At 29.9% G+C, this 14,985-nt stretch overlaps 1 protein-coding gene across 1 annotated transcript; it reads right to left on the bottom strand.

Moving 5' to 3' along the window:
* Positions 1-3,659: 3,659 nt before the first annotated feature.
* Positions 3,660-9,311, bottom strand: LOC114419015 (receptor-like protein 13). The gene is made up of 6 exons (XM_028384588.1): positions 9,217-9,311; positions 8,940-9,080; positions 8,626-8,784; positions 8,199-8,498; positions 6,224-6,373; positions 3,660-6,078 (listed from the first exon to the last, which is right to left on the bottom strand). The coding sequence occupies exons 3-6, from the start codon at positions 8,654-8,656 to the stop codon at positions 3,908-3,910; spliced, it is 2,652 nt and encodes an 883-aa protein (XP_028240389.1). The 5' UTR covers positions 8,657-8,784; positions 8,940-9,080; positions 9,217-9,311; the 3' UTR covers positions 3,660-3,907.
* Positions 9,312-14,985: the final 5,674 nt, after the last annotated feature.

The following is a 14,985-nucleotide window of genomic DNA, read 5'->3' as shown; positions in this document are numbered from 1 at the left end:
TGGATGTCCAACTAATGACTTGGCCAATTCATGATTATGAATCCCACAAATCAACTTCACCATTCAGTCTTGTCTTCCAACCACTGGCTTGCCACGAAGCTTGAAGGGACACTCACATTTCCTAGTCCCAGTGTCTCTTCTAACAAATTCTTTCTTCCTACACCTATACTCGTCACTCATTTCACAACCAATTAACACAAACGAAGCCCTTCCTTTACTACCTGTGTTTGTGTTAGACCTTACAATTACTGCCACAAATCCAGTTTCATAAGCAACGGATCAAGCCCACCTCAAAGCATCCTCTCGGCTGTCAAACACCTACAAACCGATCCAGATAATTTCAGTTTCCTACAACATATTCATTTTATTAAATCACTCACAATCATGAACATTATTACCTGAGAAGTATTGAACGGATTCGAACAATCAACATGTGGTTCATTCACACCACATTCTTCTTCATTTTCATAATCCATATCCACTTCTTCAGGCATTATACCTTCATACATCCACTGATCTTCGTCCATCTTAACAATAAATCAAAATTTTTAACACAAGCATAGAAAAACCCTATTCAAATAAAAATACGCAAATAACATAGTAATAATTTAAAAACAAATACACAAATAACATAGTAAAAAGCCAAAATCCTATTTCATTCTACACGTATAAACAATTCAATTAAAAAATGACAATACAAACAAAGTAATAATTTAAAAACAAAATTAAACTTTAAAATTTCAAAAAACAGAGCCTGGATCAACTTGATCTATGAATGACTTACGGATCAAGTTTATCCGTAACTATCAACTTGATCCGCAACAATGAAACCTACATGCGGATTAAGTTGATCCGTAAACTTCTTACGGATCAACTTGATCTGGACGAACTGCCGTACACCAAAACACACTCAACATTGCATACCTCGTATGTTGCCGACGACCACCGCAACACCTTCACCTTCACGGAACCTAACAGTTCACTGAACCAAACCGATCGCAAGGAAACGAACAAACTATGGGGAAGCACTGTACACTGAAGAGAGAAATGAAGGAGAGAATGCGCAAATGGAAGCATTGTGTCGTTTAAAAATGTTGGGTGCTGGGTGGAAGCACTATTCATGGAGGCACTGTTCGTGGAAAAGAAAGAAAGAAGCAGCAGTAGGGGCAGGGGCAGTTTGGGTATTTTTAAAAGTTGCTGGGTGCACCTAGCAACTCCCCTTTGACAAGTGAAAAAAAAAAGAATAGAGAAGTGATATTTTGATGTTTTCAATGTGCAACCTAAGGCTCTATTTATAGTTTAAGGATACAAAATTTCTTATCAAATCAAAATCATTATTGATAGTATCCTTTTTTAAGCTATATTATTTCTTGTTACCTTTTATTGCTAACCATTTAGCAATTAAAAATGAAATAATAATTGACCAAGTCAAACTTGTATCTAGCCGTCTTTTCAACCCAAATTCCAAATACAAAATTATACATGGTTGTTTCTCTTTTTTCACCAAATCTTTCATATTATTTATACTTTCAGTGCTAGCAAAAATACAATAATATTTCACCTTTTTGAAATCAATTAATCATTTGATCATATTAAATTTTCTAATTTAATTAATCATCAAATATTAAAATAATTTCTTTAACAGATATTAGAACATTTGTTTGTGTGTGACCCCGTAAGTTCAATACTAAGTCGGTAATATATCAATCAAATTAATATAGTAATCAAGGTAGGCGTCTAGCAACACTCCTTAACGTTCAGATAGCATGAAGTAGCATTTTACTTTAAAGAACCATTAGATGAGTAGTATAATAATTTATTCCATATTTACAGCTCTAGGTTAACTCTAGAATATGTTATTACTGTCAAACCCTTCTGAGTTAACTCATAATGACTTAAGAAAATCATTTTTTCTTTCATTTAATTTTCTTGGTCAGGATATAATTTTATTCATAGAACTCAAACTCATTATCAAGAGTTGATGGATTCCTTCTTGATTAATCATTAATTCTACAAGTATTTAATCATATCTAATATCCATTCAACAAGTGTTCTAAAGCATTAGGTGTCTGGAATCAAAATACAACAAAAAATCTATTAATTACTATGACAATCTCAATTCAAAGAAAGCTATTATACTTCTTCTTGAGAATTTTCTATTGACAGTTTATGGTAAATTTTAATCATTAGAAAATTTTCATTGAGTCAGTTCAATGATCACATCAAATGTGACTCATCTATATATGCAAATTAATAAATGATATCTATTAATATTTATCTAATAAATACTATCACATATATATATTAATCTATCCGGATTATTGATATCTTATTTATAATAATTCTATGGTAAAAAACGATTTAGATTAAAATTAGAACAAACTTGTTTCTCATTATCATAATCTCTATTATAATAAAAAGTCTTTAATTTTAGTCAAGAACATTATCAAATGGATCATTTAATTAAATAGTGAAATATAATAATAAAAATAAAATAATACTTTATTATTAAAATTAGAATTGATTACATGATGACTTGGATCATGTTACATACAAATTTATTCTCAATACAAATTTATTCTCAATATTATTAACCCAACGTCAAGGAGGAGAACTGAGTAATTAATAATATTGTTCTGTGTTTAGCACACATCATGGACAAATGCTATTTTTAGCAGGATAGTTACTTGTACTCCTTTGAAATTGTTTTCTTTTTCGTTTATTGTACATTCTCATTTTAGGTTTAATTGATATTGTGAAGTAATTGACTTGCCTTGAGAATTAAAAGTGTTCTATATATTGTCCTACAATGATCTTGCAGATTTCCAAATACTTGGGTATTTTATACATAAGGAAATGGAAAAGAAAAAGAAAATCTTAATTTTAGACAAAATGGTTCTAATTGAAGGTTGTCTTTGGTTTACTAGAATTAGTAAATCAATCTTACACAATATGCTTAAAAACAGTTAAGCAAATTATTTAAAAGATTAAGTGGCATGGAGAACAGTTATCATAAAATCAAATCATTGTGCAAGCTGCTTAAAAGCAATTAACGAGTGAATGAAAAATTTGAGAATCATGCCTCAACATTGTAAATATGTTTCACGCAAGTAAAACTGAGATCAAAATAAATCGATTATAACTCTATTTGCAGTGAAAATGATCCATTATCATTATGTACAAAACAGGTGAATATTGATCAATCAGTTAATTATGTGCAATTTTAAAGAGAGGGAGATAAAACATTCTCTTCCCTGGTGTTGGGGAAGTAGTTGTAGCTTCAGTTTTTGAATGTCAATGAGTCAAGACTTTTGAGATTATGATATGATTAGTGTAGTGTTGAGCCAGTTTTTGAATCATATTGTTGGGCATTTTGCCAAGAAACCTAACTATTTTGTTTATCTATTACACTTTTTTTATTTGAGCATGTGAGATTCCATTAAGAATTAATGACTAATGGTGCAATATCCTTGTTTTTGCCTTTTCACCTAATACGTGTTCTCATGTAATATTTATTTACATTTTATTTGTTAGAGAAATAAATAAATTCATGATTTATGAAATCAAATTAATTAACTTGTTTGAAAATTTTAAGTTGAATCTATATAATAAGAAGTTTAATATTTGTTATGTGATGTCCCAGGAAAGGTTATCACATATCCCAAATAAGCAGATTTCTGTAGATTACGTGAAAGGATTTCAAGTCAATGAACAAGAGGAAAAACTCTACTAATTGCTAAAGAAGGCCTTTCTAGTGTGATATAAAAACATTGATGAACATGTTCAATGCCCTACAATTCATATTACTTTCATACGGCATATATGTGACCTTTATTATATTGTATCAAACTTAGAGCAAACAAACATGCAACTCATTCTAGATATACAACTTAATATATTACACATTTCAAATTTTAAAAACCTTGCTACAATTATCCACGATAAAGTAGTAGCAATTCATGCTTGCCAATTCCATGTAGTAAAACCATGCATGTCTCCAGTAAGGATTGATGTATAAAGCTGCTGCAGTTACCAACAATGCTGATGTGTATGACACGACAAAGCTCACACAAAAAAAATACATGTCCACCAAAGTATCATAGTGTCCATCAGTGTTAGAGTCATTTGGGATAACAGTAGGTGGAGGGTTGCAACTCTTTGGCAGTGGAAGTCCACAAAGGAATGGGTTACCCTCATAGCTGCTTTCATCAAATGTGGAAAATTGTTCTTTAAATTCAGGTGTTGGACCTGATAAGTTATTGTGTGCCACACTAAATACTTCAAGTGAGGTTAACATGGTCAGTTGAGGAGGAACTTGACCGTTCAACATGTTAAAAGAAAGATCCAAACTCTCTGTTTGTACCAAATGGGAGAACGTAGCTGGAATTTGCCCAGTTAAATCATTGTGGGATAAGTTCAATGTACGAATTTTTGTCAAGTTTCCAAGCTCAGATGGGATATTTCCCTTCAGTTTGTTGTGGGATAAGTCAATTCCTGACATATAAACAAGGATGCTCCCCATGTAAGTATCTGTTCTTTTCTTTGAAGTGAAATTGGTTTTCTCTTGAACATTTGGTAAATGTAGGGTCCCATTTGTACTATAGGACCAATAATGTCTATTACCTAACCAACCAGAAAAATATCCCAACAATAAGTCAAAGTCCTCAACCTCAAAAGGCATTTTACCCAAGCAATTGGGTATTACACCAGAAAAATTGTTATGAGAAAGGTCTAGTATGCTTAAATCTGTCAATCGGCATAACTGCTTTGGTATATCCCCAATAAAGTGATTACCTTTCAAAAGGAGAAAATTCAACCTTGTATAACTAAGGTCCTGTATCATATCTTGAATGTTGTTAGATATTTCATTGTAGCTAAGGTCTAGCATCACTAGAGAAGAGTTTTCATTGAACATTCTTTTCGACAATCCACTTAAATGGTTGTTGTTCAAATGCATAAATTTCACGGGAGAATTTGCAAATGATGGAACATGACCAGTCAAATTATTTTGGGAAAGATCTAAATAAGTTAGATCTTCATGTTCTGCCAATTCTATTGGAATCGATCCTTCAAAATGGTTATTGGACATATAAAGTTCCTTCAGCCTTGATGAGTTTTTTATACGACTTGGAATCTTTCCCACCAAATGATTATTGCTTACATCCAATGAAACGAGTGATGAGTTAAAAATGTTGCTTGGGAGTCTACCAGTAAATCTATTATGGCTCAATATCAAGGTCTCCAAACCATTAGGGATATTCAAAATAGGTCCCTCAAGCATGTTGTTTGAAAGTTTCAAGAATTGGAGTGGGTGACCATCTGCTAATATGTTCTCAGGTATTTTTCCAGACAATTGGTTCTCAGAAAGATCCAATGAATACATTAAACTCAATTGGCTTAACTCACTAGGAATTGATCCTTGGATGTTGTTCCCAGACAAGTTTAGATGTTGCAAATTTGGATAAATTGAATTGAAATTGTTGCTAGGAATTTGACCATTTATGGTATTGTCAGACACGTCAATTGTTTGTATGTTAGGAAGGGGACTCATTGGTAGCTGGAAAGTACCAGTGAAAGAGCAATTCCTAAACAGAGCTTCAACCATTTTTGTGTTGTTTTCCAACAACCAATGAGGAAAGTCTCCTTCCAACTTCCAACCACTCAAATCTATATTGGTTAAATTGTTTTGGTAAAGAAGAAAATTTGGGAGAGGAAGAGATTTAGTCTCAGTTGTCGAAGACACAATAAGCTCTTGTAACTTAAATTTTGGAATCCATGTTTGCAAACTATGTTGCGAGTCCAATACGACTTTGTTTCCTTCACCATAGATGAACTTGATCTTTGAAAGATTGGCAAATGGAGTGAAAGACACAGGAACTTCAAATTGGTTCCCTATGAAACCAAAATATTCAAGTGATGTAAGGCTTGCAAGGTTAGAATCAAAATTTCCAATGAAGTGATTATAAGAAATTTCCAACTTTCGGAGAGATGTCATGTTAACAAAAGATGAGGGAAGTGGTCCCTCAAATTTGTTGTTGGATAGATCTAACTCCTCCAACTTCTTTAGCTTAAACCAATCTGAAAAATGAAATTTTGACAAATAAATAAATAAATCCATCTTATTTGTGAAATAATGAAAAAGGGCGATAATAGTTGACCAAACTAAGAAAAACTTGTATACAATAAATGTGATGAATAACAAAAGAGTAAAAATCAAATATACCTGTAGGAGGAAGGGTGCCATTTATATCACAATATTGAAGAGACAAAACTTTTAAAGATGTCAATTCCCCGATATTTTTTAAAAACTCATTTTCCAGGTTTCTATTGTCATCCAATATCAAATGTTCTAGGTTACTTAAACGATGAAAATCTGCACAAAAGAGAAAATGATACAAAGCTTAATTAGTGTAAGATAAAGGGCATTAATTTATATAGAGAAATTAGAAACTACCTTGAACAACAATTGTTATTTTGTTTCAGTCATTTTAATTGTTTTGGTTTTTATAATTGTTTCAGCTGTTTTTATAAGTAATAATTATCAATATGCATAATAGAGCATGATGATAAATATCTCATCCCACGTTTTCATCTCCATCCTCACTCTTATCTTCGCCCTGCATCTCTATCAAAGGTAAAAAAATTTTATGCACCTGATCTCTCGGGGTTATGTATATATGTCCCGTGTCCATTCTTTTTCACTAAGAGTGACTATTACTTCTAATTTTATCGGAAGTACCCCAAGAAACAAAAATGACTATTATATTAAAATAATAAATTTATAGATGTTTTTTTGTCTAATTTAAAATTTAAAATTAATTTTAAATGCCATTATATTGAATAAACCATAAAACATGCAATGATTTATAAGATAAAGTCAACCCATTACAATAAAAAAAATGTCCACATAAAAAGATTAAATATAATTTTAGAAAACATAGTTAACAACTTAAACTTTAAAAAACAGAAATAGTAGGAGAAATCAAAGACAGAAAATATATTTAATTATAATCACACAATTATTTCTTATTTTATTTAAAAATTTATAAAATGATACGAGAAATTGATGTTTAAAATTTAAACGGATTTAACTTCTGTTAAATTAAAATATTCTTGTGATTTTCAAATGTTAAATAATAATAGCATTTAAATATTTTATAATTATAGTCTAGAAATTATTAATTTTATAATATATATGGTTTAATTAATATAATAATAACATATTTTTATATTAAAAATTTTATTTAAATATAATTTCAACAAAACCATAATATTTTTTATTTTTATGATTATACATGATAGTTGAAATTATTGAATATATTTTTATAAATAAAGGATATAAAATATAATATAAATGAGTAGTTATTAAAAAAAAACTGTGTAAGAATAAAATAATAAAAGGAAAAGAAATGAAAAAAAAATGAGAGAGGGAAAGAGTGAGAAGGAGTTGGGTCAGATAGCAGTTGCGTTTCTTAGAAAATAGAAGAGAGAGAAATATTTAAAAAAAAATAAAAGATAAGTAAAGAGAAAAAAGTTAGAGAAAATTGAGCAGTAATTTTTTTCCCTTAAATTGTGATATGTGTTCTATAAACAAAACCTAATTTTCTTGTTGTATAATACAATAATTGTTTTGATATAGTACATAAATATTTATTATAGTACATAAAAATATACAATGTTATAACAATAATATATAATATTTTTTTCTAATAAAATGATAAAGATTATATATATAGAGAGAGAGAGACAGAGAGAGAGATAAAAAAAGGAAAAAAGATACAAAGAAAAAAGTTAAAAGAAAGAGAGAGAAAAGTTAGAAAGAAGTAGAAGTTTTAGAGGAATTTTTTTTATAAGATGATGATACTTCTAGCCAAACCTTGTTTTATTACAAGTAATAAATGAAAAGCATGGTATCTTGGAGCTATATTTATATTGAGTAATTCATTAACTTTAGTAACTAATAGATAGATATCATCGGTCATTTACTCTTAACTTTGATTTTTTTTAATTTCTAATTTTATAAAAAGTTATTTATTTTAATCTTTTTCATCTTATTTTCATTATCTTTATGCATAAAAAAGGATTAAAGTAAATAATGTTTTGCAAAATCAAAAAATAAAATAAAAATCTTATGAATTTATTAACTAAAAGAAATAAATGTCTAATCTTAATATAATTTTGGAATGATAATAACAAACCTTGATGCCACGGGATACGCTCATTCAACTGGTTAGAAGATAAGTCGAGAATTTCCAATGAAGTAAATCTTGATATATCTAAATATACATAACTATAGCAGTTAAATATATTTTTCAACCGAAACAAATAATGAAAATTTCTAATATGAAATGTATTTGACGTACTAAAAATTGATTTTGAAGTCAATTGACAATTTGATAAATATAAAGATTTGAGGGATGAAAGTCCACTGGGAACAGAAGTAATATCATTAGCGGACAAATCAAGGATCTCAAGATTCTTTAATGATAAACATAAACCTGCAAGGAATTGAATATATAGTGTTACATTTCAGGTATACGTACTTTGAAGCAATGACTAATTCCTCGATTAAAACAGCACGCCTTAGCTTTATTAATTAATAATGAAATGGACAAATGATCCTACCTTGAATATGAAGATCTGAGACCAAATCCATATCAGACAGATATAGTTCCTTTAAAGATGTGAATCCCCCAAGGGATGGCAGGATGTCATTTGTCAAAGAGTTGACACTTATGTCAAGGAGCTCCAGATAACGCAACTTTGATGACAGAGTTTCAAAAGCTTACATAGTACATGTGTTGTACGTGGAGAAGCCAACAAATTGAGGGAAAATAGTACCAAGTATTAGAAGAGGCTTACATCATCACAATAATCAGAAATACAATTTTGTATTATCATTTCTTTAAAATGAAAAAGACAAATATAGGTAGCCTCACCGTGAAATGAAGATGTATTGAAGATATTAATTCCTAAATACAGAGACTTAAGAGATGAAAGGCCATCCAAACAAGATAGAATGGCAGCATTATCCAAATCGTTGCGGCTCAAGTCAAGGACTTCCAGATTTTGGAGCCGCGCTGCATGCAAAGTATGTAAAACAAAGTTGAAATAATGAGTATGCCATATAATTAACAAGGTTCATTTTCACTAAGTAGATCCACAATGATATTTATATATTTCAAGACAGAGAATTTGTACTAGAGATGAATTAACCTTCAGTTCCTGCACAACCGGATATTCCATTTTCTGACAAGTTGAGGTTCTTCAAATCTTTGAAGACAACAAAATCCGAGTAATTTAGAGTACTATATTTGTTTCGCCTAACAGACCACAAACCGAGTTGGGCCACTCTCCCAGTGGAGGAGTTGCACATGACTCCTTTCCATTGACAACAATCTGGGCCGTCCCAAGAGTAAGGGAGGTCAAAGCGGGAATGAAGGCCCAAAAGAGCATCTCTCTCTTCCTTCCAACAGCCTTCACAGCGAATGGCTTCCGATAAAAGGAAAAACAAGAAACAGACGCCAACAGTACTCTTCATTATCCTCATCACAATCATATTCTGTAACACAATTCATTTGGTCTCCTTTAAATAAGAAAACTAACAGCGTAATCACCAAGTCCTTCGTTCCCATTACGTGCTTGACGCGCTTAATTCATTTTTCTCTCTTGTTATTGCTTTTCTCAATACCATACAAATTAAAATGCAGCACCTTAATTTCCTCATCAAGGAAATTGCGTGCAGCGTTTGCATTACGATCATGACTTGCTTCATAATTTCTTTTCGATCTAAGCCCCAAATTGTACGCTTCATATATCAGCTATCCAATATATTGTATAAAAATAAAATAAATAAGATAGATAGAAGTAAAATAGAAATACAATAAATAAGATGTATTGTTTGGATGGATAAAAATGAGAGAAATGGAATATATATTCCAATATATTGCACTTGTTTGAACAAGTGGAAGAATGAGTGGAAAAAATAAACAAATTAAATATAAAAAAAAAACTTTTTCTGCTAATTAAAAAATTAAATTTAACTTATAAATTTTAAACTTTCTGTTGTTCTTCAACAAATTATTTAATATTTATATTTTTACAGAATTATTTAATTTTTAAAATAGAAAAATCACAACCTACATGTCTTTCTTAGTAACAAATTATGGGAATTTTTTTGTTTTTGTGTGTAGACCGACCAAAAATAATATTTTTATCTTATTTTTTTTTCTTCTCTATTTACACTCAAATAAATACTTTAATATTTAAAATTTTATAATCATGATCAAAAAAGGATAACTATAATATATTAAAAATATTATTATATAAATATTAATATATAAATTATTTTCTATATTTAATAATAAAATATTTTAGTATAATATAAAATTGATTTTTTTACTATAAATTTATATAATTTTAATTTTTTTATCATAGTGGCAGATTTCTAATCACCGTTATATTTTTTTAATTATTTTATCAGTGTATAACTTTTTAAAAATTATTAAATTGAATTTTAAATAGTAACAATTTTGAAGCTCCACTTAGGCATTAACATTGTTGGACGAAATGGGCATCATTTTACAGTAATTTTGAAGAAATACGAGATTATATCGAAACATTTAATAAAAGTGTGAACTAATTGAATAAAATAAATAACCAAAACGAAGAAAAAATTAACTTAAATTAATTGATTTTTTTAAGTCCGACGAGATAGAAATAAAAGAAATTAACACGAGTTGACCAACATCAACCCAACCCATTGACCGACTTCAGTCAATCCAAATCCAAAGACCGTCGTTATTTTTGAGCATGAAGAAAAATTAAAGCTGAAATCCATTTAGACTTGTCTTTTATTTCAAAGAAATTGCATTCTTACAATTCTTTTTATAATTATTTTTACCACCAATAATAAAAGTAAAAGAAAAAAAATTACGTTGAATTATTAATGTGATATAACAATAAGCTAAATTACAATTTTATTCTCTTTATAATTTTTAAACAGTCATTTTAGTTTTCATTATTTAATTCTTATTTAATTCTCAATTTGCATACTTTGTTTTTTATATTTTAATTGTTAATTAATTAAATTATCTCCTTATAATACTTTAAATAAATATGTTAAGTGTAGATTTTAATTAAACTAGAATAATAGAAATAAAACATATGCAAAATTAAAAATTAAATAAAATTATAAGTTTTCTTAATGTAAAGAATAAAGTCACAGAAAAAAAGGAGAAAAGTTTCATAATGCAAAGGTTCTGCATCACTGAACTTAGATGGAGACGTGGTTGACGCTCTTAGTTAATTTTTTTATTTTTATGATTATACATGATAGTTTAAATTATTGAATATATTGTTTTTATAAATAAATGATATAAAATATAATATAATATAAATAAATGAGTAGTTATTAAAAATACCGTGTAAGAATAAAATAATAAAAGGAAAAGAAATGAAAAAAAAAATGAGAGAGAGGGAAAAAGTGAGAAGAGTTGAGCCAGCAGATAGCAGTTGTGTTTTTTAGAAAATAGAAGAGAGAGAAATATTTTAAAAAAAAGATAAGTAAATGAGAAAAAAGTTAGAGAAAATTGAGCAGTATTTTTTTTTCCTTAAATTGTGATATGTGTTCTATAAACAAAATTTAATTTTCTTGTTGTATAATACAATAATTGTTTTGATATAGTGCATAAATATTTATTATAGTACATAAAAATATACAATATTATAAAAATAATATATAATAATTTTTTTTGCTAATAAAATGATAAAGATTTTTTTATATAAATATAGATATAAAAAAGGGAAAAAGATACAAAGAAAAAAGCTAAAAGAAAGAGAGAGAAAAGTTACAAAGAAGTAGAAGTTTTAGAGGAATTTTTGTTATAAGACGATGATACTTCTTCTAGCCAGACCTTGTTTTATTATAAGTAATAAATGAAAAACATGGTATCTTGGAGCTATATATTTATATTGAGTAATTTATTAACTTTAGTAACTAATATATGGATATCATCGGTCATTGAGTCTTAACTTTGATTTTTTTTAATTCCAAATTTTATAAAAAAAAAAAGTTATCTCTATCTCTATCTTATATACAAGCAAGGCTTTGACGCCTGTTGTATCTCCTGTTGACACTGTCCAATAAAAAAATAATAAATCCTCTAATCTTCCTTTCTCACTTCAATTCACGTGTCCTGTCCATTTTTGCTTTTTTCCTTTTCCCCTTCCCATTATTTTGCCCATCCCTCCACGTGTCTTGTTCGGATTTTTCCATTTCTTCTTTTCCCATTCTCACTCTGTTCACTCTTTCTCTCCTTTGGGCTTGCTTTTTGAACTTTCAGTTTGTCTTGCATTTGCTTTTTTTTTTTTGCGATTGCGTGTTCATTCTCTGTTTTCCTTTTTCGGTTTGGGTTTTTGTTGATGGGTTTTTGTTTTGCTTCTTGCTCGCTCAACTTTTTGTTTTGTATTTTGCTTCCTTTTCATTCTCAGCAATTTGCATGTCATCGTTTTATTTTTGATTTGGTTTTTATGTATATTGCTTTGGATTGAAAAACTAAAAAAAAGGCGTGACCTTTGTCTGATTCTGATTTAGTTTGCTACTGTTTATCTTGCCTCCTCTGTGGTTTTGCCTTTCTGTTCGTTTTGATGTCTAAAAAATTTTGGCTTTGTATTTGGTTCCTTTTTATTCCCTCTATTCTTCTGCATTTTTCTTTTCCAGTTACACTTGACCTTTTTTTCTTGGGTTTTGCTGATGTCTGTTGCTATTTTGTTCTTCTATATCCAAGTCTGGAACTACGATTTTGTTCTTTTTTTTTCAGGTTTGTATTTGGTTCCTTTTGGCCTTTATGTTCGTTTTCATGCGTTAAAAGCTTTCACCTTTGTATTTGGTTTTTATGTATATTGCTTTGGACTGAAAAACTGAAAAAAGGCGGGACCTTTGTTTGATTCTGATTTAGTTTGCTACTGTTTATCTTGTCACCTCTGTGGTTTTGCCTTTCTATTCGTTTTGATGTCTAAAAAATTTTGGCTTTGTATTTGGTTCCTTTTTATTCCGTCTATTCTTCTGCATTTTTCTTTTCCAGTTACACTTAACCTTTTTTTCTTGGGTTTTGCTTACGTTTGTTGCTATTTTGTTCTTCTATATCCAGGTCTGAAACTACGATTTTGTTCTTCTTTTTCCAGGTTTGTATTTTGTTCCTTTTGGCCTTTATGTTCGTTTTCATGCGTTAAAAGCTTTCACCTTTGTATTTGGTTTGGTTTTATATTGCTTTGGACTGGAAAAAAACGTGACGTTTGTTTGATTCTCATTTTGTTGTCTACTGTTTGTTTTGCCTCCTCTATGGTTTTGCGTTTCTGTTCGTTTTGATGTCTAAAAAGCTTTTACCTTTGTATTTGGTTCCTTTTTTATTCCCTCTATTTTTTTGCATCCTTCTTTTTCGGTTACTCTTTACCTTTTTTTCTTGGGTTTTGCTAACGTCTGTTGCTATTTTGTTCTCCTATCCAGCGTGACCTTTGTCTGATTCTCATTTTGTTGTCTACTGTTTATTTTGCCTCCTCTGTGATTTTGTGTTTCTGTTCGTTTTGATGTCTAAAAAGCTTTTACCTTTGTATTTGGTTCCTTTTTTATTCCCTCTATTTTTCTGCATCCTTCTTTTCTGGTTACTCTTTACCTTTTTTTCTTGGGTTTTGCTAACGTCTGTTGCTATTTTGTTCTCCTATCTAGGTTTCTATTTTTTTGCATCTTTCTTTTCTGGTTACTCTTTACCTTTTTTCTTGGGTTTTGCTAACGTCTGTTGCTATTTTGTTCTCCTATCCAGGTTTGGAACTACGATTTTGCTCTTCTTTTTCGATTGCTTTCATTGACCAAGTTTGTATTTGGTTCCTTTTGATTCTCTGCCCATTTGTTGGTTTTTAAAAACGCCTCTAATCACCAAATGCTGCAGATACACTATTTTTGGGTTTGCGTATGTCTATGTCTTCCATTGTCAGTGGTATTTTGTCTCCTACTATTTCCGTGGTCTTTGGTGTGTATTATATCCTATTTTTTCCTATGGCTCTGTCTATGTCTTCCATTGTCAGTGGTATTTGGTCTCCTACTATTTCCATTGTATTTGATCTGTGTTTGTTTGTTTTCATTCTAAACAAAAAGGTTTTGGATGTTGGTATCCTTCCCATTATTTGTTCCTGTTTGCCACTTTTTTCAAGGTACCTATTTGTTTTTGTTTTATTTTAATTTTAATTTAACCAGAGGGTTTTTAATGACCAGGCTTTCACTTCAACTTTGGTTTTACTGTGTTACCCGAGTTTGTACATTCTTTGTTGGTTCATCTATCGAATGAATGTGCTTTCTATTTTCTCTATATTTGTCTATTTTTTCGTGATTTCCTGTGGTCTTCATTATCTGTGTTGTAGCCATGTCTCGGAAAAAAAATCTCATATCTGAGTTACACACCAGAAAAGGAACATGGAAAATAGTTATTCGTATCACTGATCTTTGGCAAGTTCAGAAGCAAAATAGTAAACAAGCAATTGAGATGGTGTTGATGGACCAAACGGTTATTGTTGTGTTCTTTCTGTTTGTTGTTATTAGTCATTTGTATTGTATGTGATGTCACTTCATTTTGTGGTTTAAGTGTTTCAGGGTACAAAAATTGGGGCTACTCTCTGGCAAGAATTGTTCATTGAGTTGCGGGACAAGTTACATTATGGTTCTTCGTATTTGATTAAGAACCTGAGGATTGTTGACAACCAGTCTGAATACAGAGTCAGCCCAATTCCACTTTTGGTTTATTTCCTGAAAACTACATCTGTCAAGGAAATCCAGTGTCCAGAAATTCCTTCTAATATTTACTTGATTACTCCTTTTGCTGATATAATCTCTGGGGTGGCACCCCACCATACTTTAATGGGTCAGTTTGTTTAGTTTTTCATATAACCAATAATTTGATATACATCTTTGTTTGGGACTAACGTTTGTGTTGG

Source organism: Glycine soja, chromosome 7 (genome assembly GCF_004193775.1).
Source record: "Glycine soja cultivar W05 chromosome 7, ASM419377v2, whole genome shotgun sequence".
Taxonomy (NCBI): Eukaryota; Viridiplantae; Streptophyta; class Magnoliopsida; order Fabales; family Fabaceae; genus Glycine; species Glycine soja.
The sequence above is the reverse complement of the archived record's forward strand: the minus strand, read 5'-3'. Positions and strand labels throughout refer to the sequence as shown.